At 40.8% G+C, this 27,404-nt stretch overlaps 1 protein-coding gene across 1 annotated transcript in view; it reads right to left on the reverse strand.

The window, feature by feature from the left end:
* Positions 1-5,056: 5,056 nt before the first annotated feature.
* Positions 5,057-27,404, reverse strand: part of IQUB (IQ motif and ubiquitin domain containing) — a 729,710-nt gene continuing 707,362 nt past the window's right edge. The window contains exon 13 of the mRNA XM_044088765.1: positions 5,057-5,852. Within this exon, the coding sequence (XP_043944700.1) occupies positions 5,679-5,852 (174 nt within the window). The 3' untranslated portion in view covers positions 5,057-5,678. The remainder of the gene's footprint in view (positions 5,853-27,404) is intronic.

Consider the following 27,404-nt stretch of genomic DNA (forward strand, 5'->3'; position numbering starts at 1 on the left):
CCAAATCTGTCTAATGCTCTAGACTCCTTGTTTGGCAGATGAACAGACAAACTCTGCCCTGCTAGCTCTTTCTTAGTGGCTGCTGTCACCACAATACCATTGACTGGGACTCCTTTTTTCCAGTGGGGTCTATCTGTTGACAGAGATAAAAATTTGTCTGGACTTTTGGGAATGGGGTTTGACTGTATCCAGTTTCTTCCAAGCTCCATTGGAAACTAAATCAATATGTTCATCCAGTGGGAGGAGTAACCAAGCGTGTAGGCAGGCCAGAATCAAAAGCCTCCAAAAATGCTGATTTTTCTGGTGAGGGATTCTGGGGAGACCAGCCACCACTTTGTTTTAGGACCTCTAAAATATCTCCAAAGTAGGTCTCAATCAGTCATGATCTGGAGGATACCACTCCATCAAAATCGGTATCCTCTGTGAGAGACTCCGTGGGGGAGTCAATGTATTTCCTTTTTCACATACTCTTCTAGTGCATCTCCTCCATGGAGTGCTCAGGTGAGGTGTCGGAAGAGAGAGGAAGATCCTACACTGGAACTGGTTGGAGAGTTATTGGAACTGGCTGTCCCTGTGGAATAGGCTTGATCAACTCTGAGCTTGGAACCAATGAGAGAAAAGGGGTAGGCTCTAAAACATGAGAAGGCCATTCTCTTTAGATAGAAAAAGCCCTTTCCACCACCTCAAAAGCCAACAGACCTGAAGAGGCTTTGACCCTCCTTCTCGGAGCTGAAACTTCTGATAAAAGTAGGTCTAGATGTCCCTTGGATTTGTGACTCAGAGGAGGAACTGGATCTAAACTGTCCAGGCCTGAGGCTCTGAGGAGAAGGGACAGATCCAACAAAATCAGAGCCAAACTTATCCTCTCAGATCTGATGCCAGTGCTTTGCCTCCAAGACCTGTTCTGATTGAAGGGAACTGAAACAGAACTAGCCAAGGATATAGTTGGAGTGGATGAAGAAGCCTTCCTCAGATATGACACCAAACCTCTCAGGGGTTTTGGATCGTGGGACTCCAAAACCACTGAATAGAGTAGAAGTAGATAAGATGTTTTTTGATATGGTAGGCTTACTCACAGATCTGATAGGGGACAGAGCTGGTAAGACTCCCATCTGGATCTGAGCCCTGAGAAATGTTCACATCATCCTAACCACATCCCCTTCTAATAAGCTTCTGGAGGACCTAGAGGAAGTAGTGGATGGGGCCCTTGAATGCTTCTTTGGCTCTGAAGCAATTGAAAAGGCAAGGTGGGCAAAATTAATTTAATGGTAAATTTAAGAGTGGCACTCCTATAAGAAGTACTTGTCTTCAGATCAGAGAACCTATGATCTAAGATAGGTACTGTAGGGCTTATGGTAATAAAAGGAGGACCAAAGCCTTATAATACAATGGCTTTGGATCCAGTTGTCAAGTCTTTGGATCCAATAGTGTCAGATCCAAAATATTTCTAGTTTTTAAAGGATGCTCCAACAAAAACCTGAGGGACTTCAGAGGGGAGCATTTTCTGTGCTCCAGAGGAGCAGACTTACTAGTTTTGGAGGGGGTCTGAGCCCCTGAAGAAGATGTGGAAGGGAGAAGTCCCCTTGAATCAGTTAATTATGCCTATCTGCCAGAGCTCTTGGGTTAAAGATGGAGTAGATCTTACAAGCAGTGTCCGGCCCCAAGACAGTACAGCCACTTCTTGTGGGCATCTGAATTTGGGATTTTATGCCTACAAGAAGTGTATTTCTTAAAGCCTGTTGGCTTGTCCAACATGTCAGTATCCAAGAAAGAGAAAAAGACAGCAAGGGTAAACCACAAGAAAGGCTATTTTTATTTTTAAGGCAAAGAAAAAAAGGGGGGGGTTTAATTACCAGAGATGGCAAACTAAAGAAATACACTGTAGTGATAGGGGTAAGCAGATATACCAAAAATGGTAACCAAGAATTACCATGACAATAGTAGGAAGTAGAATGGAGCTTGCATCTGTTTGGGATTGAGGCAAATGAGATCTGAGGCAATGAGGGATGCAATAGGGTATTATGGGTAGAGAAAGGAGATCAATAGCTAGATCCAAAGTCTGGAATACGCAGCCGAGTCGGATCTGAGAATCAGAGCTGAACCCATGCATTGAGGAAGAATAAAAAGGACAACATCAGATCAGTTCAACAGTGTCTCTGATAATCTGCTTATAGTTTTCCGTCATTTTTGTCTTTCTCGTTTTAAACATTTGCTTCTGAGTAGTAGCCCACATTCCTACTAGAAATGGGAAGAGGTATGTGTTATTTAGCAGTCACATTTCATGATAATTAGATGTTCAAATTTTTAGATGGATACTCCTATTTTTCAGAGGCCTTCATTTCTTTTGTCAGTGTCTACAGATTGAGAGGTATGTTACAGGGATAAGGACAAAGGTATGGGAGAAAACTGGAATAGAAGGTATTGGTTACTGATATTTAACCTGAGCCATAAGAATGTTTTTAGAATGCATGACGGTATAAGTTACAAATAAAAGGACACATGAAATATAAAGATACAAGATACGAGTGAAACTATTTATAAGGCAGCAAAATTTTGTGGGACAGACAGACTATGTAACATATTTTCTTTCAGTGTTTAAAACTGAAAGGTCTGTGGGGAAAGATAAATTTGATAGCTCTTTAAGTTACAAAATGGTGGCAGGTGGGAGATGTTTAGAGGTGAGTAAGATAAATGTGACTGCTATGTCTTCTTTTAATGGTGATGCACTGAGAAACATAGAGAGGCATGTGTGTGACATTGTTTTGTAAGCAGGGCGGTTAGAAATTTGACAATAGTGGAAGTTTCAACAGATACAGGATTTGTAAAAAAGATGGCATTCTATGGAAAGCACACATAAAGATAACAGTATAGAAATAATTACTATAAATTGTATTGAGGGGAAAGTTACTTAGAAAAGGAAGAGAAGTTGGTAAAAGTCAAAGTAATAAAAAGTAGATTTCTTCCCTATGTAATCTAAATTGTTTATTTTCTGGGCCTATGTTTGCCAGGATTATGGTTATAAAAAGTGGTCATTTTGATATAATGATTTAATTTTTTTATGTTTTTTTTTTTTGAATCTAAGTACAAAAATTGTTATCTGTGGCGTTCCCCATAAGAAGTGAGATACCCGTTACTGGGAATCCCAGAGCTGCAAATATAAAATGGGATTGTCACAAAGTACAGCAAATCTTGAAATGTACTGTAGTGCCAATTAAAGTGTTTTTAGAGTGCAGCGTTGTCCTCCTCCATACTTATATATACTACATTTCTGAACAATGTACTGTTGAATAATTTGAGTACTCCAAGGTCCCACCAGCTCAGACTTAATCCTTGAAATTCAGAAAGGGTTGCTTTAAGTGGTAACCCCTATTGTGACTAGGCAACCCTTCATGGCAAGGGTGTATACAGGCATATACTCTTTGTACTTTACTCAGTATATTTTTTCTGAGCATCATATAAATGTGGCTTTTTTTCCTTGTGATATTATGTCTACCACTGTCTAAATAAATGCCTTTACCACCAAGTGCAATACTGATAATCTAAAAACAACAGTGTTAACAGTTTTAGGGTTAACAGCTGAATACGTTACTTACATTTATTAAGTGCTGGGGGCAGCATTTTGAAAGGTGTGTCCATTTTTAAGTAACAAGTTTCCAAGGGAGGGGTATTACTAAGAGCTTGTGAGTACAAAATAGAATTTGTTTGTCACACCCCTGCCTCATGGAAACCCTTTCTGATTCAGAGAAACATTCACCACAGTGATTTTGCATGATCAGAAGAATCACAGCATGGTTCATCCTGGCAAGCATACTGTTCACAATGGGGCATTCTGGGGGAGTGGCTAATTAGCCATGCATTCTTTCTCTCAGAAATGCCTGTGGGAATGGATTTACTCTATCAAGCGATTCCTGCACAAACTGGTAGAGTCAGGCAAGATAATCAGCTTATCCAAAATGCTGTATCCCCCCATCATAGGCAATGGGGAGACTGTGCTGCAAGAAAATGTAGGAAAGGCAATGGGGAGACTGTGCTGCAAGAAAATGTAGGAAAGGCAATGGGGAGACTGTGCTGCAAGAAAATGTAGGAAAGGCAATGGGGAGACTGTGCTGCAAGAAAATGTAGGAAAGGCAATGGGGAGACTGTGCTGCAAGAAAATGTAGGAAAGACAATGGGGAGACTGTGCTTCAAGAAAATGTAGGAAAGGCAATGGGGAGACTGTGCTTCAAGAAAATGTAGGAAAGGCAATAGGGAGACTGTGCTGCAAGGAAACGTAGGAAAGGTAATGGGGAGACTGTGCTGCAAGAAAATGTAGGAAAGGTCGAAGTATTGGTAGTGGGGACATGTGAGCATGCATGCATGTGGGGTGTGAATGGTATCTGATGACTGTGTGTGTGTGTGTGTGTGTGTGTGTGTGTGTGTGTGTGTGTGTGTGTGTGTGTGTGTGTGTGTGTGTGTGTGTGTGTGAATGGGAATGTCTGTGAATGTGTGAATGCCTGTATGAATGTCTACAAGTGTGTGCGGGAGAGTGAATGAGGGGGGTATCTGTGCCAATAAAATGCATGGTTACCAATGAAAAGTGCTGCTTGGCACTAACAGTAATTAGACCTATTTCAGAGTCATGCAAATTAGCCACTAATAAGGTCTCTCTCATTGCAGCTAAACATGTTTCTCAATTGTATTTCCTACATTTGTGTAAAATGCAACTTTTGGCCACTGCAGTTTATGCGAGAGCAGGGATATTCTGAATCCCAGCCAAAGGCTTAACTGTAACATGTACAGTACAGCACCCCATGGTTCCTTCAGGGGCTTGAGTAATGAAAAAATGTCAGCATTTTAGGTCAACTAATAACAGTGTTGCATTACTGTTTTAAAGACTGCTACATTTCTAATATGTGCATGTCTGGGGTGTAAAAGGCTAAAAGTGTAACCATGTTTTACTGTATAGAGAGAGAGCTACTGCAAAAGCATGTTTCAGATAAAAATCAAATTTTAATTTCATTTTTAAAGCAAAGCAGGTACAACAAAGTGAGTCATACAAAAGTACTTTACATAAATGCATTTGAAATACATATTTTATTTTTTTGGTGTACTAATTTCAACCTTAACATCTATGCAGAGCTAGGTGCTATTTTCTAACTTGAGTAAACCATTATGGAATTAACAGCAGTGAGTCTGGGACATCAGACCTAAGTGTCCCCACAACCAATATACTGCAAGTGCTGGAAACCCTTTAATGGCTATTATTTATATGTAAGTTTTAATCAATAGAGCTTAAAAGTAACATTTTCTTTAATATCAAAAAATATAAAATTTAAATCCTGGGACATCAGAAGATACTTCTCAAAATGGAGCACATTCAAGAGAGTTTTGATACCTCCCTCTGCACTATGAAAGTAATAACTTCAAAAGGAATGAAGTCAGATTTTCAGCACCAACATTAATTAGCTCTCTGCTAACAGAAAATATCTTTGAAAAATGTAGTAAAAATATAAGGAAACTGTAACAGGGTGCTCAATAGATATTCTAGAAATGCAGCAGATGTTATAAGCTTAACTTGCTTAGGCATTATAATTGGTACTGCATCCAATGCAGGTTCATTTGAACTGTTTTTGCCCATGTTTTACAGTGGCACATAAATGTTTTAGATCCTGATATTATTAGTCCAGGATGATACGACACTAAACTTGAGTTGTTGCTGGATTTGTTTTAGCTATTAGCAATTCATTTCCAAGAAGCGACTGATATGACCCTTGATTCTGAAGAAAAGGAGCCATAGCTGGTATCTGGGAGAAGTAATTTTTTGCTAAGGTGTGCTTATGTTTGATCTTCCGAATAAACAGAACTCCGTAAGCCTGAGTGAGGAAAAATGCAAAGTTATTATAAATCTGTTAACTTCCCTATTTTATAATTACAGTTACAGTAGTAAATCATCCATACAATAGTGCTGAATCATTTTCAAAAAGCAATTTTAGGCACTGCATGTGTTTTGTAAACCTGTCACAGGGTACTAAAACCAGAGTTTTATTATTGTGTGTCAAGGACACTGTTTCTATATTATGTAAATAAACATCAAACTCTGAACCTGAAAACCTGTCTTAATAAAAGAGTTAATGACATCACAAAGTACAAAAGTAAAGTTCAAGCTACTCCTTACTAGACAAGTATGTTACTTATTGGAACTATTGCTCCTTCAAAACATTTCTGGGTCAGATGGTAAGGGCCTCATATTGTCACCCTTGCTGAAGTCAAGAGCCCACAGGAAGGAAGGAAGTCATTTCTCAGTACTAATGACGGCAGCTTGTACAATGCTGGACAGCCAGTGCAATGCCTTTTGCTGGACACCTCATGCAATCTGTTATTAATTCATTTGGATGTAAAACAGAAGGACAGGCATTGCAGTTGACACGTCCCAGCTCATATGACTAAGAAAGGGACAAACTGATCTAGGCAAAAACAGTTTTTGCCTATGACAAATATGCATTTAGATGAAAGAAAAAATAGCTAATTTCAAAGTTTTCGTATCCCCATTTTACTTTATGTCAAAATGTTTACAAATCAGTAACTGACACTCTTTATTTTAATTAGTGACATCTGTAATTAGACTACATGGCAGATACCATGTGTTTTCAGAGAATGCGGCTACCATATACCCCAAATCAGACTGAAAAGTTGGGTATCTGCTATTACAAAGCATTGTGGTATGGAATTATAGACATTACGTTTTTGAAATAAAACAAGTGTGCATTAATAACCGAAGTGTTATACCACTGAAAAGCATAACTGCAAAGAGGCAAGTACTGATGGAAAATTAAAAAAAAAGTATATGGTAGAAAGATTAATTAAATGCATCTATATTCCTTTGCATTTGAAAATGTTCTTTATAATATGTAGAAGAGGACTTCACTTATAAGGGTGCATAAAATTGTTTTGCCAATATATGTAAAATGAGGCATGTTGCTGCACGTATTTATTTATTTATTTTACATTTATTTACTGGGAAAGTTCGACTGGGGATGGATCCCAGTTTCATCTGAGGCCTGGGGAGAAAAGATCCACAAAGATCAGTACAGCAAATACAGTAAACACAATACACACGTTAGTAAAGTACAGAGTCAAACAGTTAATAAGGTACAGTTTAAAAGCTAAGAAAGGAGCAAAAAGTAAATATACTATAAGGAGCACAGTGTGCTACTACAGACAATACAGTTGAAAGGACACTTTGTTAAGTCATTTGGTTACATTCATCAGTGGCTAGTACAGTAAACATACATTGAGTAAGAGTATAGAAAGGAGTCGATACAAGCTTTCATAGAAGGTTAAAGTATGACATGATCTAATTAAGTGATGCTACCCAGGGACAGAACAATTACATAACCAAGAACTATATAAGTGGGACGGGAGGAGTTGTTTTAAATTATTTTGTTTTCAGTGGTCCTAATATCTACAGGGATGGTATTCCATGCTTTTGAAACAGAAATGGAAAACAAGGAGTCCCCAGAGCTATTGTTGCATTTGCCTGTGTTAGCCAGTGCTTTATTGGTGGATCTTAATGAGCATTTGTTAGAGCAGATATTAAGTAGGCCTTGAAGAGCAGGAACTCTATAGGGATAGTATAGAATTTGGCGGGCTATTGTAAGCTGGTTATATGTGAGCGTAATTATAGCCAGTAAAGTTGCTTGATTGTTATGCAATGGTGTGTTCTGAAGGGTGAGACAGTAGCAAACCTAGCCATTTTATTTCAGCAGGTGTTTAGTTTGTTAAAGTCTGTTTTGTTAAGGTTGAAGGGGAGGCATAGAGGAGTGTGGTTAGTAGGTGGGTTTTTGCAATGGTAGCTTTACTGACATTGGTGAGGTACTTTTTGCATCTATATAGGGTTCCAAGTTTTTTATGGACTTTATTATCTGTGCAATGTGCATATCGAATTTCATGTTGTGATCTAATACAATCCCTAGAAGTTTGATGTGTTGGACAGGTGTGAAAGGGGTGTTATTAGCTGAAATATTCTGAATGGTGGTATGGGGTCTAGGGCTCTAGTGGGATAGAATATCATTAGTTGTGTTTTACTGGGGTTAAGTATTAGTTGAGAGTTGACTAACTAGGTTTCGACAGCGAGAAAGGACTCTTGTGTCAATTCCTGGAGTTGAGGTAGCGATGGGATAGAGCAGATTCCAGTGGAGTCATCAGCGTACTGGACTAGAGTGGCATATCAGGTAGCATTGTAGCGTTAGTTGGTGAATATGCTGAAAGGAAGAGGTGTACAAACGGGTCCTTGGGGTGTCAGGTAGGAGGCTAGATAACGAGCTTTGCTGTTTCACTGCTTGCTGACAGTTGGTTAGATAATCTTGAAACCAGGCTAGACTGGAGTAGCTGAGATTAAGATTAGAGAGAACAGAATGGAGTTTGAGATGGGAGACAGTAGGCCTTGGAGAAATCTAGGAATAGTGTGGATACTAGGTTACCATTGTTTTGATGTTGGTTTACTGTGTTGGTAAAGCTAATAAGTGCTGTGGTGGTACTGTTATTGGGGTGGAATCCATGCTGGGTGTTGGTTAGCCAGTTTATTAATGAGGAGATATCGCATTATTTGGGAATGCACACATTTCTGAGGGTTTTGGATAAGGGGACAGAATGGCAATTGGATGGTAATTAGATAGTTCCACAGAGTTACATCCTTTGTGGAGTGGTATTATATGCAAAATTTTCCACAAAGAAGGAATACATTGTTCTGATAGAGTGATTAATGAGCATGGAGACTGGGTAAGAGATGGCTTTGACTGCGATCTTTAGATATTCTCCAGGTAATTTGTCAGTGGCCAGGGTTGTGGATTTAAGCCTATTTTGATATTTATATATTGTGCTAGTTGGGACAGGCTGTAAGGAGAAGAGTTTTTGGTCTGCTGGTATGGAAGATAGGTTTGGACGTGAACTGGGAGAACTATTATTGGTGAGGGCTAGGATGAATTTGGTGAAGTGTTCATTGAATCGGGTGGCAATATTATTGGTGGTGGTGTCAATGTTACAATGTGGAGTATTGGTCTTTCCTGGTTGTAAGATTTTATTAATGGTAACCCAGAATTTTTGTGGGTTATTTTTGCGTTTGGTTTGATATACGCCTATATAGTGGTGCCTTATGTCTGTCCTAATTTGTTTTTTGGATTTGTTCCTTAGTTCCTGTTATGCCTGTCTATTAGTCTGAGTTTTATTTTGATGCCACGAGTCCCATGCTTTTATCTCTTTGTTTCAGTTATAGATGGGTATTTCTGGTCAGCCTTGGGGGCATAGGTGGATTTAGTTCTGACAGTTCTGATAGGGGCAAGATGATTTAGAAAGTTTAGGAAAATGATATTGAAGTAGTCTATGGCACTTTCCAGGTGTAGAGATGTGAGTGGCCTCCAGCTGCATTGATTAAGTGCAGATATGAAGTTCTGGGTTTTGAAATTCTTTGTGTACTGTATTTGTTGGAGGGTGGAGAACTTTAATGGAATTACTTGCTTTCTAATTATAAAGGTGGGAAGGTGGCCACTAAGGGTGTCAGGAAGGGAACCTGAAAGGTAGGATTGAGTTGGCCTGCTAGTAAGGCTCCAGTATAGGATGGACTCGTTTTTGATGCTTTATCCACCAGTGTTGTGATTTTAATTATTTGAGTGACACCATGTAGGTTAATGTGGTTAGTGGGGTGGAGTGAGTTATAGGAGGACCAGTTGATATTAACATCACCTAGTATGATTGTTTTTTGGTGAAATTTTTGGGATGCCCAGTCTAGAATGGATTCTACTGTATTAATGTTATTGCCAGGGGTATATAGGTACCAATAATATGTAAGTGTTTTTTAGCTGATTGTCAGCTTGGTAAACATAGTTTCTGCATTATTGAACTTGGGTTGTTCGCTAACTAAAATTTCAATGGTCAGGTTGTTTCTGAAGAGGAGAGCAAGGCCTCCACATTGTAATCAGGTGGAACAAAGTCATTATTATTGTTTAGTGGTTTTAGCCAGGTCTCTGTGAGAAAGATTGTGTTGGGAGAGTAGAGCCAGGGTAGCGTGTAGCTCTGGTATTTTGTTCCTTATGTTTATGAGTATAAGGAGATGTGTTGATTTCCTGGGGGAGGTTAGAATGTTATTTGCTTGGTAGCAGGGGTGTTGTTATTGTTTTTAATGCTAGGATTTGGGTGCATCTCCTTTAAGTATGACTCGGATGCTATTTGGATTATAGTTTTTAAATATTTGATTATAGATGTGTTGTATTTTGCGGAAATGTGGTTGTTTAGTTGGTGAGAGGTTACTTTGAATATGACAAGGTCAAGATCTGAGATGTTGTAGATAGAACGACATATTACTAAAAAGGCTGGTTTGTCTTGTGTATGGGTTGGGTAGGTAGAGGATTTAGTATGAAATTTTGAGTTGCTAGTGTAGTGGTATGAGGTTAAGTGTGAGGTGATGGTGAGGCTTATTATTAATATAAAGGTTAGGGGCACATTTTGCTCTGACAGAGTGTTTATGCATTGTTGTGATTTTTTGTTAGGTATCTTTACAGGAGTGCGTAGGGATTTAGGTGTGGCTGTACTTTAAGTAGGGTGTGGTTAGAGTGGGGAGATTAGGTAGGGGGTATTAGCCTAAAGAGACTGTACAGTTTGGGTACTGTGTGAGTGAGGTGTTATGGAGTCATGGTAGATGGTGATGTGGATTTGAACAGAGTGAGAAAAGGAGTGGCTATGTAGAAATGAGGTTGGCTGAAATAATGAGCAAAGTTTGAAGAATGGTAGAATGGAAGGAATAGGCTCTCAGTGCAGTAGAAGACGTGAATAGAAAGGTACATTAGGATTTAGGTTAAGATACAGGATAACTGAGGCATAAGAAAGACTGGATGGGGGCAGTGGTGATGTACTTAATTAAGGGAGAGATTCATAGGGTCATAGGTTGGTATTAGGTTATCGGCCCTAGGGCCTATACAGGCCTAACCATAACAATTCCCTGGATATTTATTCCCACAATATTTACTTCCCTGGACCCCTGTCTAGCAGAGCAACTGACGTGATCTCCAGGATGAATTTCCTATTTTCCATCCAATCATCAAGGTTCCTTTTGAAGAGGGCCAAGGAGTCGCTCTGCTTGACTCGTATGGGCAGTCTATTCCAGAGTCTTGGGAGTCTCTGAGTTAGGAACCTCTCCCTCCAGCATGTTTTGTTCATTGTGATGACAAGGTATAGATCCCTGAAGCGTGTTGCTCTAAGGGATTGGGATTTCTTTAAGTGGAGCATGTCCAACAGCTCAGGGTTTGACATGGCCTTGTATGTTAAGCAGAGATCGCCTCTAAGTAGACAATATGCCACAGAGTATAGCTAGAGTTTTTTAGACGGTCAGCATAGGGCATCTGCTTTAGACCTACGATTCTTTTAGTGAGATATTTCTGTGGTCTTTCCAGCTGTTGCAGATGTCTTGTAAGGTACATACCAAATGGGGCATTGTACTCTGTAATGGGTCTAATGAGGGATGAGTACAGTGGGACAATGACCTCCTTTTTTCTGGATGAAAAGCCCTTAGTGGTGAGGTGTGCCACATAGAAGGATTTCCTGACTGTTGTGTTGATGTGGTTATTGAAGATGAGAGCACTGTCCACCTGTGTTTCTAAGTCTCTCATCACACTTTTGGTGTTTAGTGTACTGCCACCTACGTGGTAATTCATGGGTACATGTTTTTTCCCAAAGGGGATAACTATACATTTCTTGGCATTAAGCTTGAGCCCATGGCTCTTGCACCAAGCATCCGTTTCTGTAAGGCCCTTTTTTAGAATATCCACATCATTTGGGGATTCAGTAATGGCTCCCAGTTTGCAGTCATCTGCAAACTTTGTTAGCTAGAGTCCCTTAGTATTGGCCTGCACTTCAGAGAAGTAGATGTGAAACAAGGGCGGTCCCAGGACTGAACCCTGAGGTACTCCGCTTGCCACTTGTCTGGAGCAGGATTTGGAGTCGGCTACTTTTACAGTCTGGGTTCTGTCAGTAAGCCAGTTGGTCACCCATCGAGTGATGTAGGGATTTATGCCCAGCTTAGTAAATTTATCTATGATTCCAGAGTGGGGGATGGTGTCAAAGGCCTTGGCGAGGTCCAGATAGGCTGTGTGGACCGCCTTACCCTCGTCCACAGCTCTGGAGACTGATTTGAAGAAGTCAATCAGGTTCAGGAGACAAAATCGGCCTTTCATGAACCCAAACTGGGTGGGGTCCAGTGTTTGAAGGTTGCCAGTGTCTTTGTTTATAAGTTCAATGATAATGCATTCCATGCCCTTGCAGATCAGGCTCGTCAGACAGATGGGACAGTAGTTCCCGGGATCCAAGATAGATCCCCCCTTGTGGAGTAGGATAACTATAGCTGTGCACCACTCAGTGGGCACGAAGCCTGAGGTGAGGCTATGATTAAACATGACACTTAGGTGAGGTGCCAGATAGGTACTTAGATGAGACAGAATGCTTGATATCAACCTGTTCTTCAAGGAGAAGGTGTTGTCCAGTTTTGCCAAAAGAAGTCTACCAGGGGAAGGCCTGAGACTGAAGCTTTAGTAACTGCAAACTCTAAGGAATGTAATTACACTAAGGATTGAGCAAGTGTTATAAGGAATGTGTAGAAACGTGCACTCACATAAGGTCTACAATAGCAGGCATTTCATTTTGATTTTTGGCCATCATGTACAGATAGTAGTAGGATACAAAAAATCTACTAATCCTGACTGAATGATGAATGCTGTGCTAATCCATATCTAACTCTTGCCTCACTTTCCTGTTGTCCTAGGATGCTGAAGGACAGCAAAAATTATTGGAACAACAAGACATAGAAGTTATATGGTCAAGCCAGGGGCTGAAAGGGCAAGAAATGAAAAAAAAATTACTGAAAAGGTAATGTGAAAGAACAGCTATAATGGAATTTGCCAAAGTTAAGAGTTACACTACCAGAAGAGAAAATTACATACTTACCAACATGATAGATCTGTGTTGTCTGCTTCTGTCACCCTCAATAGATGGGTCTTCAGATCCAACCTCAGATCTGACTTCTGCAACTCTAGACTTTAGGAACCATAGCTCTGGCTCCTTCCCTTACCCATAATCCCCTCCTGTCCCCAACATCTCAGATAAAGTTTGCCCACAGCCCCAAATAAACTGAAAAACAACTTGATACAAACTGATGCACCTAAGGTCCTTGAAGAGATGCTCTTCTGGAGCTGAAAGAGTATAAGACATTACTCAAGAGGCAGATCTACTGTCATACCAGAAACCCATGAAGATCATCTTCCATAAAATGGAAGGATGAAGGAGGGTGGGAATTGGCAAGGATGGAAGCACACAACACAGATCTATTGTTATGGTAAGTACATAACATTTATATTTCACATTGCCTTCTATGTCCATTCCTCAACAGATGGGACAGAGTCTCCAGCTACTTAGACCTTAGGATGGTCTTATGGGAGAATAGTTTGGTGATGTCTGAATCACTGACCTCCTTATTCCTGGACATGAGACCCAGCTTATAATGAGGCATAAATGTGTGAACACTGGACCAAGGGACTGTCTCCCAAATGTCATCATGGACATCAGATCCAGCTTATAGTGAGATATAAATGTGTGAGCACTGGGCCAAGGGACTGTCTGCCAAATGTCATCAGTTGAGGACCTGGAAAAGAAGGATGACAAAGTTGAGATAGAACAAGTTGAGTGAGCTCTGTCTGGTTGGTGGAGGTTCAAGACTTTTTCTTTATATACAGGAGAAGTACAATCTGATAGCCATCTAGTTAAGGAAACTTTGGAAACTCTTTGGCCCATCTTAACTTTAGAAAAGGAGACAAATAATCGATCTGTCTTCCTGAAGGATTTGGCATGATGGAGGTACAGGCAAAGTTGGCAATCAACATCCAGCAAATGTAGCATATATTCCCCTTTATTGGAAAACTGGAAGATTAGCAGACTAGTTCAATGAGACATCAGATGGTACTTTAGGGACAAAGGATGGAGTGTTTCTGAGGGGCTCCCTATTTTTGTAGAAAATGATGTAAAAGGCAGCATGCAGGACAGGGCCTGTATAGCTCTGAAAATCTCTGTGCTGAAGTTATTTTCCAACAAAAAACTGCCAGCACTATAACAGTGGAGCCCAAAACAATTTAATAAAGAACAGTCCAATTAATAAACAGCACGAAATGAAACCAAGCAAACAATTCAAACCATTTCGGCATTCAAGCCTTCATCGGTGAATACTTAGAGAATAAGTTACATCCATTATATAGTCACCTGTCCCCACAAATATCATTATGAATGGAAAATGACAAATGTTCATTAAGACCTGGTGGAAATAAACTTCCCAATCTGATAATCCAATTATTTTCCTTTTGATTTAATATGCTATGCCATCCATCTTTATTTCTCCTGCCCCTCACAATGTTATCAATAATAATAAACATAAATTGGGCAGTAGTGTGTTTAATGAGATGTTTATAAAGAGCATTAGACATTCGTTTGTTTCTGATATCACTAATATGTTCCGAAATTTGTATTCTAAGGTGACAAGAAGTTTGTTCCACATAGAAAGCTGAACAGGTACATGTTGCTAAATAAATGACCCAATCAGTACTGCAATTTCCCAATATATGGATATCATAAACTTTAGGTGTATTCTTACTAATAAACTGTTTGGATTTGACTACATACTTACAAAAAGAACAATGACCATGGCTTTAATACATTTCTCTTGTGTCTTACAGAACATGTACTAACCAAAAATGTATTCTGCTTTAATGGGGAGTGTTACTGGCAAATGAAAAAATGAGGTTTATTTCCACCAGGTCTTAATGAACATTTGTCATTTTCCATTCATAATGAGATTTGTGGGGACAGGTGACTATATAACGGATGTAACTTATTCTCTAAGTATTCACCGATGAAGGCTTGAATGCTGAAACGGTTTGAATTGTTTGCTTGGTTGCATTTCATGCTGTTTATTATTTGGACTGTTCTTTATTAAATTGTTTTGGACTTCACCATTGTAGTGCTGGATGTTTTTTGTTGGATTTTGACTTTTGTGTGGGCCATTGCACTTGCTGTACTTGCGGAAGCCATGTTTTGATCTGAAGTTATTTTCCCAAGAAAAATCATTTTCCGAGTTAAAAACTTAATGTCCACCCTGGCTGCAGGTTCAAAGCCAGGCTGGGTCAAGGACTGAAGCATAGCAGTCTTTTGATTTGATTTGAGGGATGATGCCCCTTATGAAAGCTTTGGTAAGTCGTAGAGAAGCTAATGTCACATAATTTTCTCCAACATGAAAAACAGAAATAGCTGCTAACTGGACCTTAATGATAGCATAACTGTACCCAGCCGTGGGATATACATCAGAAAATCTAAAACTGCAGGGAGAGTACCTGAAAAATTATTCAAAAGTGCAATTCAAAAATCTCTTCCATTTGCATTTACAGATTCTCCTGGTAGATGGTCTCTGGGAAGAAGCAAGAATATGGATTACTGAGGAATGGAGCCTGGACTGAGCTATCATTGGAAATGAAGTAACCAAGCAGTTAACTTGAGGACCTGAATGTCCAGATGAGGCATGCTAGAAGGGTGAGAGAGAAGTCCTGGATCATGATCCAGCACCCGGGAGAGGTGAATCAAATGAGGCCAGAGATAGGGAAACCACACATGACAAGGCCAGAGCAGGGCAATGAGGATGACTATAATCTTCCTCTCTGATAACTTCTGCAGAAACTTTGAAGTCAGTGGAGTAGGAAGAAAGCTATAGCAAAGACTGGGGGACCAAACATGCATCAGAGCATCTCTGTGAAATCAGAGTAAAGAATCTGCTGCACTTGGTGTTGTTGGAACAGCAAAAAGATATCAGCATGGCTGTTCCCATGAACAAAAAATCTGTTCCACCACTCCTGGTCTGAGGAACCACTTGTGAGGTAGGAGGAAAGACCTGCTCAACCTGTACACCAGAGTGCTGCATTGTCCTGGTGTATGCATTGCTATCAAAAAGCGATCAGAAGACATCACCCACTGCCACACTCACATCACTTATCTTCATAACAAATGGGTTCCCCTTTGTTTTTTGATGTTCCAGAAGACTGACATATTGTCCTTCTGGACAGAAATCATCCTTAGAGGGAGGATGACATGAAAAGCATGCAACACTAGGGGAACTCAGAGAACCCAAAAACTCATGGGTTGATACCTGATGGAGCACTGAACTGCAAGTGTTCACTGTAGAATTCTCATGTATTATCTGGCCAGAGGGACAAGGGTGATGGAGGTCACCATTAAACCCAAAGCTAGAGAAAGTACAGTTGTATAAGCTGAAATTACAATAACAGTAGATGTTCAAATGATCACTGCTGTGTTAGCCTTAGCTATATAGGTTATATCCTGCCAAGGATATAACAACCTACCAGCTTCCAAAGCTTCAGAGCACCTTCCATGCCCACAAACTGTCAAGCAGCTCAAGCTGAGCTGACTAAAAGACAAGTTTGGATGCAAAGCCATTACAGCTTTCATGCCAGCACTTTCAGGTAGGTTAAGCCCAGAAAGGACAAGGCAAAGAACAACAAACAATAAATGTGCACACCCTGGCATAAAACAACAAACCAAAAAACAAGGGGAATGGAGGAAGGGAGCAGCATTAGGATTAATTCTCTAAGAAACCCTGCCCTTGTGGAAAATGAAGTAGGGCTGTCTCATCATAAGAGCTTGCAACTCAGATACCCTTCTTGCAGAGGTCAGAGCAATCAACAACAAGAACAGGGGTGTTTGATACACCCAACATCAATCATCTTCAGTTGACTGCCTCATTGATAGGGTCTTAATTCCTTTTAGGTAGGGTTACCATATTTGGTTATACGAAAAAGAGGATGAAAAAATATGTGCTGGTATTATACCAGCACATATTTTTTCATCCTCTTAGGGTTGCAAGATTCTTGACTGGCCAGGTCTGGACAAAAAGTCTTTCACAAGTTGAAGACCAAAAAAAAAAAATCTTTAGTCTTTAATGCGGAACATCACAGTTTCGCAATAAAGACAAGTAGCTCTGTGTTTGGTGATTTTTGATTGGCCCGTATGCCGGTATATGAGCCAATCAAAAACTTGCACAATAGACCCTCTTATGTTCAATGCGGAACATCAAGCAGCAGTGCTCCATTTTTCGATTTATTTGATTGGCTCGTATCATAAACTCGCACAGCGGACCCTCTTCTGTTCAATCCGGAACATCAAGCAGTTCCTCACTGAACAGAGCTCCGTTTTTCGATTTTTTTTTTATTGGCTCGTATACTGGTATATAAGCCAATCAAAAACTTGCATAGTGGACCCTCTTTTGTTCAATGCAGAACATCAAGCAGTTCTGCATTGAATAGAGCTCCGTTTTTCGATTTTTTTGATTATCTCGTATACCGGTATACGAGACAATCAAAAACTCACACAGCGGACCGTCTTCTGTTCAATGCGGAATATCAAGCAGTTCCGCATTGAACAGAGCTCTGTTTTTCGATTTTTTTTATTGGCTCGTATACCGGTATACAAGCCAATCAAAAACTCACACAATGGACCCTCTTCTGTTCAATGCGGAAAATCAAGCAGTTCTGCATTGAACAGAGCTCCGTTTTTTGATTAGCTCATATACTGGTATACGGGCCAATCAAAACAAAAAAAAAAAAAAAAACAAAGCGGAGGCTGTTTTGCTGGGAAATAGGGACGTCTGGTTTTTGAAAATTCTGCAATTTGTCTGGGTTTTTTGAAAAACCCAAATCACAGAATTTTCAAAAACCACCTGGACAGGAGCCCAAAAAGAGGACGTGTCCAGGGAAACCCGGACGTATGGTAACCCTATGTTTAGGCACCTGTTTTCTGAGGATATGCAGAAGGTACTAATGGAGGCAAGAAAGCATGCTACTAGAAAATCATGTGTTAGTAAACAGATAAGCTATTCTAGGTGGTGCAAGCAATGTAACTATCATCCATTCAGGGCTAGTTGTTCTCTGGTTTTACAATATTTGTGTGCGTTACTATCCCATGACCTTTCCTTTTCCTCTATTAAAGTAAATTTTTTGGTCATTTCACCATGTCTGCCCATGGATCCTACTCCTTCAAGGCAGTCTCATGTCAAAGTGTACTTGAAAGGATTTTGTAAAACAGGCCTCCATTTAAACAGATAGCCTTTCCTTGGGATCTTAATTTTTTGTTAGAGAAACTAATACTCTATTTGAAACAGCTAATCTGGCTGATGTGAGGTTCTTCACATGGCAAACAGTTTTACTGATTGCTTTGACCTCTACAAGAAGGCTGTCTGAGTTGCAAGCTCTTATGGTGAGTCAACCCTATTTTATTTTCCATAGGAACAGGATTTCTTTGAGAACTAATCCTTCTTTTATGCCCAAAGTGGTATCTAAGTTTACTTTAAGCCAAACTATCCATCTCTGTATTTTCTTTCCTGAACTTAAAAATGAGAGAGAAAGGATACCCCAGCCCTGCGGTATCCCACTGGTGTCCACTCTCTTAGTGGAGGTGGTATCACCAATCCTGACTTCCTAGGTCTCTGTGAACAATTCCTCATACCTTGGTGGGAACTTGGAGGTGGGAGGGGCAGTGAATTTTGACAGCCTATCACTTAATAGGATGTAGTTTGGTTTGGAATAGTTCCTACTTATTACAGGGTTTGCAGGGATTATCAAGTTGATTTTTATTTGGAAGGAGACAGCTTTTTGGTACGACTTCACAAGTAAGGACATGACATGGGGGGGGGCAGCGCTCTTCCATACTGGTAAGTACCAGGTCCAGTATGTTTGAACCTCTGGTGGGTGTCAAGCACTATCTGGTCAAGGGTATTTGTGTTAATAAAGTCCAGATATCATCGTTACTATGAGTATGAGGCAGTGTATGCCTCCCAGTACATACAGGGGTAGTTAAAGTTTATAGTGAGTAGGGTATTTGGTTTAATGGTGAGCATCTCCAGTAGGTCTATGTATGAGCTATGGGATTCTAGGGACACAGAGGGTGGCCTATACCTTGCTAGAATATGGTATGGGACTTTGTCTAAGGTGACTTGCCCGTGGACAAATTCCAGGACATCATCCTGTTTAACCAATGTAGAGTTATGCTTATTACTAATATAGACTGAGAGTCCACCTTTTGTCCCTGTCTGTGCAGCTGATGGTCTAAATGTTAGGAAAGAATGGAAGCCTTGGACTGCCGGAGTAATTTCTGTGGATTTAAACCATGACTTGGTGATGGCAGAGATGTCCATATTCTCCAAAGTGAGGACAGTTTGTAGTGTGTGGAGTTTCCTGTTAAGTCTCCTAGCACTGAACAGCAACTTATTTAGGTTTGTTTGGGTTTTACTTGCTACACTGACAGGTTTCTCAATTTGGCATTGCCTAAGAAAGGTTCTAATGAGGTGGATAAAGCTTTAGTCAATATTCAGAAACCTAAGGGAGACAGGTGCAGAATATCCTTGGCAAAACAGCATAGTTTTCTGACCATGCTCACACATGCTGGCAAATACTGAATCTCTCTGGAAAGATACCAGAAACTAAATGAATTATTGAAGTCAGTCTTCTTTTGTTCATACTGTGGCATCATCCTTGCTGAAGGTAGAATACTGCTTAGTGCAATAGACATGCCTGCTTGAGACACACATTCAGAAATATCAATAATGTCTCTCTTCATATAGTCCAGGGAAGTATGTCTCAGGTCATTAACACTCACATGGACTATGATAGAATCATCCTGGTACCTGCAGTGCAGCGACTTTAGTGCATGCACAATGTATCAGATCCTGGCTCCTGATAAGCGACTATCTGCTATCTTCTCCTTGTTCAGTCTGGTGAGTGGGACATCTGTGTGTCATACAATAGAGTCCCGTCTGGTGAGTGTGGCATCTGTGTGTCATAGAATGGAGTCCCGTCTGGTGAGTGTGGCATCTGTTTGTCATACAATGGAGTCACGTCTGATGAGTGTGGAATCTGTGTGTCATAGAATGGAGTCCTGTCTGGTATGTGTGGCATCTGTGTGTCATAGAATGGAGTCCCGTCTGGTGAGTGTGGCATCTGTATGTCATACAATGGGGTCCCGTCTGGTGAGTGGGACATCTGTGTGTTGTACAATGGAGACCCCTATGATGAGTTCTGGGTAATGTGTTGGCTTGCTTCATGGGCTTTTCTCTTGGAACTCCACTGGCTGTAGGTGGATGTGCAGTTGGTGTTGCTTCTGGCGAGTGCTTTAGAGGTAGCTTAGGATATGTTTTAACCTTAGTTTGAATGCAAGATTTTTTGGATCCAGTGAAATTGTGTGTGTGCATCTTTTGTATACTGTTTGCTTCTTTAAGGATTAAATGGTTTTCTATGAACATGAAAAAACTGCTGCATTGTCTCAGGATGTCCATATCTACCAACCTGACTACAGAGATATTTGAAAATTGTATATCCATGCTGCCCGGATCTGAATTTGGGTGGGCTACTGTAGATCATGGACTGAGTTATACAGAGGTCCCCGTGGATGATCTCTGAGGTTTGGCACTAGACTAGGTTAGATTGTGCTAAGATTTGATGGTTATGCTGTTTAATGTGCTGGAAGCAATTTGTAGTAAGTGAGGTTTACTCAAGTGCAACACTGGTTTACTGGGTGGGCACTTAGTATTATGGATATATGGAAAACAATGGGGGAAGTACTTAAATAGGTTACACAACTGACAATAGCAAAGAAACAGAAGAAGGAGGAACTTTGGATTAAGCAGAATTAAAAAAAGGCTTTTTTTTCTCTTTTGGTGAAAAACATGTGATGATGTCCCACAAATAATATGGTGAAAATATGAGAACAAAATATTAACATTTTTGTCAGTGTTATGGGCACTTGTAAAATATAATGTTTCAGAAACACTGCTCAATGTAGCCTCACTTGGAAATATTTATTAACTTTTGTAAAACTATGCATATAAAAAAATCACACCAATGGACATAACTACACTTGGCCAAAATAAAACCAAAACAAACCACAAGACGACCGTGACTATAAGTCAAACGGTACACAGGTTACTTACTCTAAAGACCTTAACCTGGTATGTAACATTAATAGAACCCGCTGGAGGGACAGAGTTGTCTCCCAGAGGTTACCACACCTTTGGAACAGACTCCCACTTCACATCAAACAGAGCCCCTCATTGTCCCTCTTCAAACACAATCTGGGCAATTGGATGGGTGACCATAAATTCACCCTGGGGGTTCTAACTGTGTCCCTCTTGGACAGGGACAATAGGTGCTGATCATGGAAATAAGGATAGAACTTGGCTAGGCTTGTAAGGGCCCTAGGGCCTTTAGCCTAGTAACTTCTTATGATCCTATCATCCTATGACAAAAAATAAAATGTAGTTTTATGTTGTATTAGGGGTCTAGTATATCTTTTATATCTGTATTTTCCATTAAAACATTTTTTTTTTATTTGGGAAATCTGTTTTTCCCCCATTTTGTTATTTTTACTTTTTACAACTTTCATTAAGTATATAGACTTAAATATAGTGCTATCTATTAAAATATATGACTAATACTACTGACTGCCAAGAGCAGCAAACTATTGCCTATACCAAAAAGATGGATGTTGACTCTATGTCCTTATCAAAGGAACTGCTATGATGTTACTATTACTACGGTAATAAAATTGTTCCTTTTGGGAACTGCTATGATGTTACTATTACTACGGTAATAAAATTGTTCCTTTTGGGAACAGCTATGATGTTACTATTACTATGGTAATAAAATTGTTCCTTTTGGGACCTGCTATGATGTTACTATTACTACAGTAATAAAATTGTTCATTTTGGGAACTGCTATGATGTTACTATTACTACGGTAATAAAATTGTTCCTTTTGGGAACTGCTATGATGTTACTATTACTACAGTAATAAAATTGTTCCTTTTGGGAACTGCTATGATGTTACTATTACTACAGTAATAAAATTGTTCCTTTTGGGAACTGCTATGATGTTACTATTACTACGGTAATAAAATTCCTTTTGGGAACTGCTATGATGTTACTATTACTACGGTAATAAAATTGTTCCTTTTTGGAACTGCTATGATGTTACTATTACTACGGTAATAAAATTGTTCCTTTTGGGAACAGCTATGATGTTACTATTACTACAGTAATAAAATTGTTCCTTTTGGCACCCCTACTACTCATATGCACCAACAGATGCCACTATAGTTAAAGTCTACATACAGTTATAAAGCATTTGTTCAAATTCCTGTCATGTGACTGCTTGATTTGGTTTTAAACACGTCAGGTGACTGTGTTTGGTTAGATTTACATGGAAAACACATTATGGGTGAAACATGTATGTGCTTTGGTTTCCATTAACTTCTGTTGGTTCCAATAAAATAGAGAAATTCATTGGGTCTCCATTTTATAAGTGCTGGAATAATATTGGTGTTTTATATTCTTAGTGCCATGCACACATTTATGCTCCCTGTAAAGAACAAAGGGCATGAAAGGGACATATGATTGCAACTTCCCAGAACTTCTTTGCCACCAGTTCAAATGCCATTTTTGCAGCTGGCCTGAAACCTTGTTACGGTACTGAATATTTAGCAACACCAGATAAGTGCCCTCTTTTTTTTTTTTTTTTTTTTTTTTTTTACTTTCCTTGGTGTTGTATTTTATTTTACTACCTAGAGTTCATGTCATCCAAGAAGGGAAAGCTTCAGTGTGGAAGTCAGATTCCCCAAAAAGATCATCATGAACAGAGTATTTTTTGTTTGGATGCTTCCCACAACAATACTTTGTGTAGTATCTGTAAGGCATTTGTACCCCAAGACACTAGGAAGCTGTCTGTCTTCCCCAGCCATTTATCCTAACAACCAATGGCTTAAACAGTTATCCCAGGGTACCATGGTAGAACCCTTTAACCCTGAGATACTCCTGCTAGGTAAAAAGAAGGCCAAGAACTCTCAGCTGAATTCTTTATCTGTCCAGCCTTCACTGGACATTTCTTGAGAAGCAGGTAACAGCTCTGTAGGTTGATCAGCATCTAAGTCAGATTCCTCTGCTGCGACCCCATCCAAGGCCATCATGGATCCATCTCTTCACATGTCCTCTGAGGCTTTGCAGGCATTTGCTCCAGATGTCAAGGGGGAACCATGGTTGATTATCTCAGAAGATTCTAGAGGGATTCTGCAGAAATTGGTTGGGAAGGAAATTCTAGGTTCATAGGTTCATAGGTTCATAGGTTTATACTAGGCTATCTGCCCTAAGGCATTTATAAGCCTAGCCCAAATTTTTGTGGCTTACGCCACCCCTTATATGAAAAAATACTGTGCCCATTAGTTTGTTGTGCCTCTGTCCAGCAGTGACACAGAGATGATTCCCGGGGTAAACCTACGATCTCCCATCCACAGGTCTAGATTTCTCTTGAACAGAGTCAGCGAGGTGCTCTGCCTCACATGGACCGGGATTTTATTCCACAGCATAGGGAGTCTCTGAGTGATAAATCTATCCCTCCAGCACGTCCTATTTATATCCGTGCTAAGGTTTAAGTCGCTTGCTCTAGTGGTTTTGGTGGATTTGGATTTTTGAGGTGGAGCATGTCCATTAATTCCGGGTTGGACATGGCCTTGTATGTCAGGCACATGTCACCTCTGAGCAGACGGTATGCGACTGAATAGAGCTGGAGTTTCTTCAATCTGGCAGCATATGACAGATTTTGGAGTCCCTTTATCCTTTTGGTGAGGAACTTTTGGGGTCTCTCCAATTGCTGCAGATGTCGGGTGAGATACATCCCGAATGGGGCATTGTACTCGATCATTGGTCTGATAAGTGAAGAGTACAGGGGAACAATGACCTCACTAGATCTGGATGTGAATCCCTTCATGATCAGGTGGGCAATGTAGAAGGTCTTTCTAACCACTTTAGCAATGTGAGTGTCAAAAGAAAGGCCACTGTCAACCTGGGTCCCCAGGTCCCTGATAACCTCTTCTGTGCTTAGTGGATTGCCACCTATATGGTAGCTTGGGGTTACCTTGTTTTTCCCGAAGGGTATGACTATACATTTTTGGCGTTTAACTTCAGGCCATGGCTCTGGCACCAGCTATCTGTTTCCGTGAGTCCCTTCTGAAGGATATCCGTGTCCGATGCACTTTCCACTATGGCGCCCAGTTTGCAGTCGTCTGCAAACTTTGTCAGCCAAAGTCCTCCCATGTTGGCCTGTACTTCTGAGAAGTAGATGCCAAACAATAGGGGCCAAGGACCGAGCCTGTGGGACACCACTTGTGACCGGCTTGGAGTCTGACACAGCGCCAGCAACTCTAACCCTGTGGGTTCTGTCCTTAAGCCAGTTTGCAACCCATCTTGTGACATATGGGTTTACATTTAAGCTGGTAAGTTTTTCTACAATACCGAGTGGGGTATTGTGTCGAAAGCCTTTGCAAGGTCAAGGTAGGCTGTATGGACTGCCTTTCCTCATCAATGGCCTTGGTGACTGTTTCAAGAAGTCGACCAAGTTCAAAAGGCATGATCTTCCCTTGACAAAGCCAAACTGGGTCGGGTCCAATGTCTGCAAGTCCCCTATATCTTTGTTTATGAGCTCCATTATGATCCTCTCCATAGCTTTGCAGACTAGACTTGTTAAGCTTATGGGGCGTAATTACCAGGGTCCGTGAGGCCGCCTTTGTGGAGTGGGACCACAGTTGCCGTACGCCATTCCTTGGGCACGTATCCTGTGGTAAGGCTGAGATTAAACAGCTGCCTTATGTGTGGGTTTAATTCCTCATTTAGCTCGTGTAGCACACAGCCGGGGACACCATCCAGTCCCACTGATGCTGTGTTTTTAGCTTTAGAGAGAGCAGCTTTCACCTGCGCATTTGAGATGTCCGGGAGGCTACACTCGGCTGGGATAGTTATCTCTCCTGTAGGCAGGGGGAGAAGGGTGAAGTTTGCACTGAACCTGTCTGCCAGTATGTTGGCAATGTCTGTGGGTTCAGTGATTTTTGTATCATTTTGGACTAATTCTGGGCATATCTGTGAGTTTCCACCCAGGTTCCTAACATAGCTGAAAAAGGCCTTATGATTGTCCTTTGAATCCATGGCAATTTTTCTCTCAAAATTGGCCTTAGTTGATTTTATGAGTGCTCGTATTTTTTACTAATAATGATCAGGGTGACTTCCCTTTTATGGATTTTGTTCTATCATGTAATAGCTTTCTCCTCTTATTGTAAAGTTTGTTAATGGCTGGGGTCCACCAGACTGGACGTTTGCCCTTTGTGAAAAGAGTCTTGGTTTTATTTGGGATTGCCTGATCCATGCAGTCCTGGAGGTGTTCATAGAAGGCATTTCTAAGGCATTTCTAAGGGCTTCCGCAGCTTGGGTTGTGGTTTCCTCTGGCTCAGGGGCCTTGAAAGATACCACACCAGTCTTGAGTAGTGTGAAGTTTGCTTTAGAGAAGTTCTTCACTATGGTCTTTTTTGTTTGGGGTGGGGGCGGGATGTGGATTTCCAGTGAGATTAGTTTATGATCAGATCTCACCAATGAGGGATATACTTCCGGTGTGGAGCATTTTGTCCCCATGTTTGTGACAATGAGATCTAGTATATTTTCTCCTCTCGTGGGAACAGTGACTAGCTGTTCCATGGCATTTGAATTTATGAACTCCAGGAACCGTTGGGCTAGAAAGTTAGGGCTTGAGTAATGTTCCCAGTCTATATTCGGGTAGTTGAAGTCACCCAATATGACGGTGTTTGGAGATACATTTATACCCTCCAGTGTCTTCAGGAAGGCTGTGTGGGGTTCCTGAGTTTGAGAGGGTGGCCTGTAGCATGCTACAATTTGTAGAGCAGTTTTGCCTATGGTTAGTTGCACCTGGATGGTTTCCAGTAGCATGCGTTGCCACCAACCTGGAGGTGTGAGTATCCTTTATGAATATGGATACACCCCCTCCTTTTGTGGTGTGGTCTGGGTTTTGGGGCCGGAACGCATGATATGAGGTAAAACCTAATAGTGCCGGGGTGCTCTCAGGAGCCTTGAACCAGGTTTCAGTTACAGCACAGACATCGATGTTCTCCATACTGAGAAGGGCCTCGAGTGCGTGCATTTTGAGATTTAGACTTCTGGCATTGAGCAGCATTACCCTCAGTTTCTTCCCATTTCTGTTTTCTAGGGTGGTAGGTTTAGAATTTGTGCCTTGCCTAAAAAAGGCACTATGGGGGTGGCAAGAGCCTTAGCCAATATCCGGAATCCCAGGGGTGACAGGTGCAAGCCGTCCCTTGAAGCAGCGTGGCTTGTCAAGCATGTCATCCCAGGCAGACAGACACTGGATCCCCTTTGAATGACACCAGACATTAAGCCAATTGTTAAAGCTGATTATCTTGTCTCTATATTGTGGCATCATTCTTGGTGAAGGAAGGATACTGCTCAGGGTTAGGGTCATACCTGCCTGGACTACATAATCAGAGAGCTCCTCTATGTCTCTTTTCATGTAGTCCAGGGAGGTACGTCTCAGGTCGTTCACACCAGCATGGACAATGACTGTGTCATATTTGTACTTGCCGTGGAGTGACCCGAGTGCTTGTGTTATGTGGTGGATTCTAGTGCCCGATAGGCAGCTTACTGTGACCCTCTCCTTGTTCAGCCTGGTGAGTGGGACGTCAGTGTGTCTGACTATGGAGTCACCTATGACAAGTATGTTTGATGTTGTATTTGGCCTTAAGGGCTGTGACTGCTTTGCACACTGCTTTTGTGGTTTATGTGTTGCTTGTGGGGTGTCTTGAGGTAGCAGTTGTTTGGGTGTCTGCTTTGGAGGCCTCTGCTGTTTAAGTAAATTTTACTCAGAGCCTCCGAGTATGTCTTTGTGTGTTTATGTGTTTGATTCAGTGGAGTGGTAGCATTATGTGAGGCTGGTTTTGTGGTGTGTGTAGTTGCCTTCTCCTCCTGTCTGGTCTTGCCAGTCCTGAGTTGAGAGAACTCAGCCTCCAGTTTGGCTAAATAGCTGCATCTCTCAAGTATTTGTGTTATGTGGGAGGAGGAGAGGGTTGTCTGTGTACATGAGGCAGTTATAACATTGCCTCAAGATTCCCAGATTCACCAGCTGGACCGGAGAGGAGATTGACAACTGACCTTTGGACATGCTAGAATAATATTGGGAAATCCTTAATTGAAAACAAGGGCCAGTGGGGAGTGAGGGTGTAGTGCTTTTAATTTTTAGTGCTGACTTATATAATTGCTTTAGTGAGCAAGTGCCAGGTAACTTGAGTGCAATGTGTTACAAGTAACTAAATGCAAAAACGACAAACAGTAACTTTCTTTCAAGTGAAACAAGGAAATAAGTACAGTAAGCAATCTAATAACTGTAGGTTCTCTTATCAAATCTCATCAAGGGTTGGAACCTCTGGTATTTGTTAAGGCT

This window comes from Protopterus annectens, chromosome 11.part0, assembly GCF_019279795.1.
Source record: "Protopterus annectens isolate FY-2018-M chromosome 11.part0, PAN1.0, whole genome shotgun sequence".
In the NCBI taxonomy this organism is placed as follows: Eukaryota; Metazoa; Chordata; order Ceratodontiformes; family Protopteridae; genus Protopterus; species Protopterus annectens.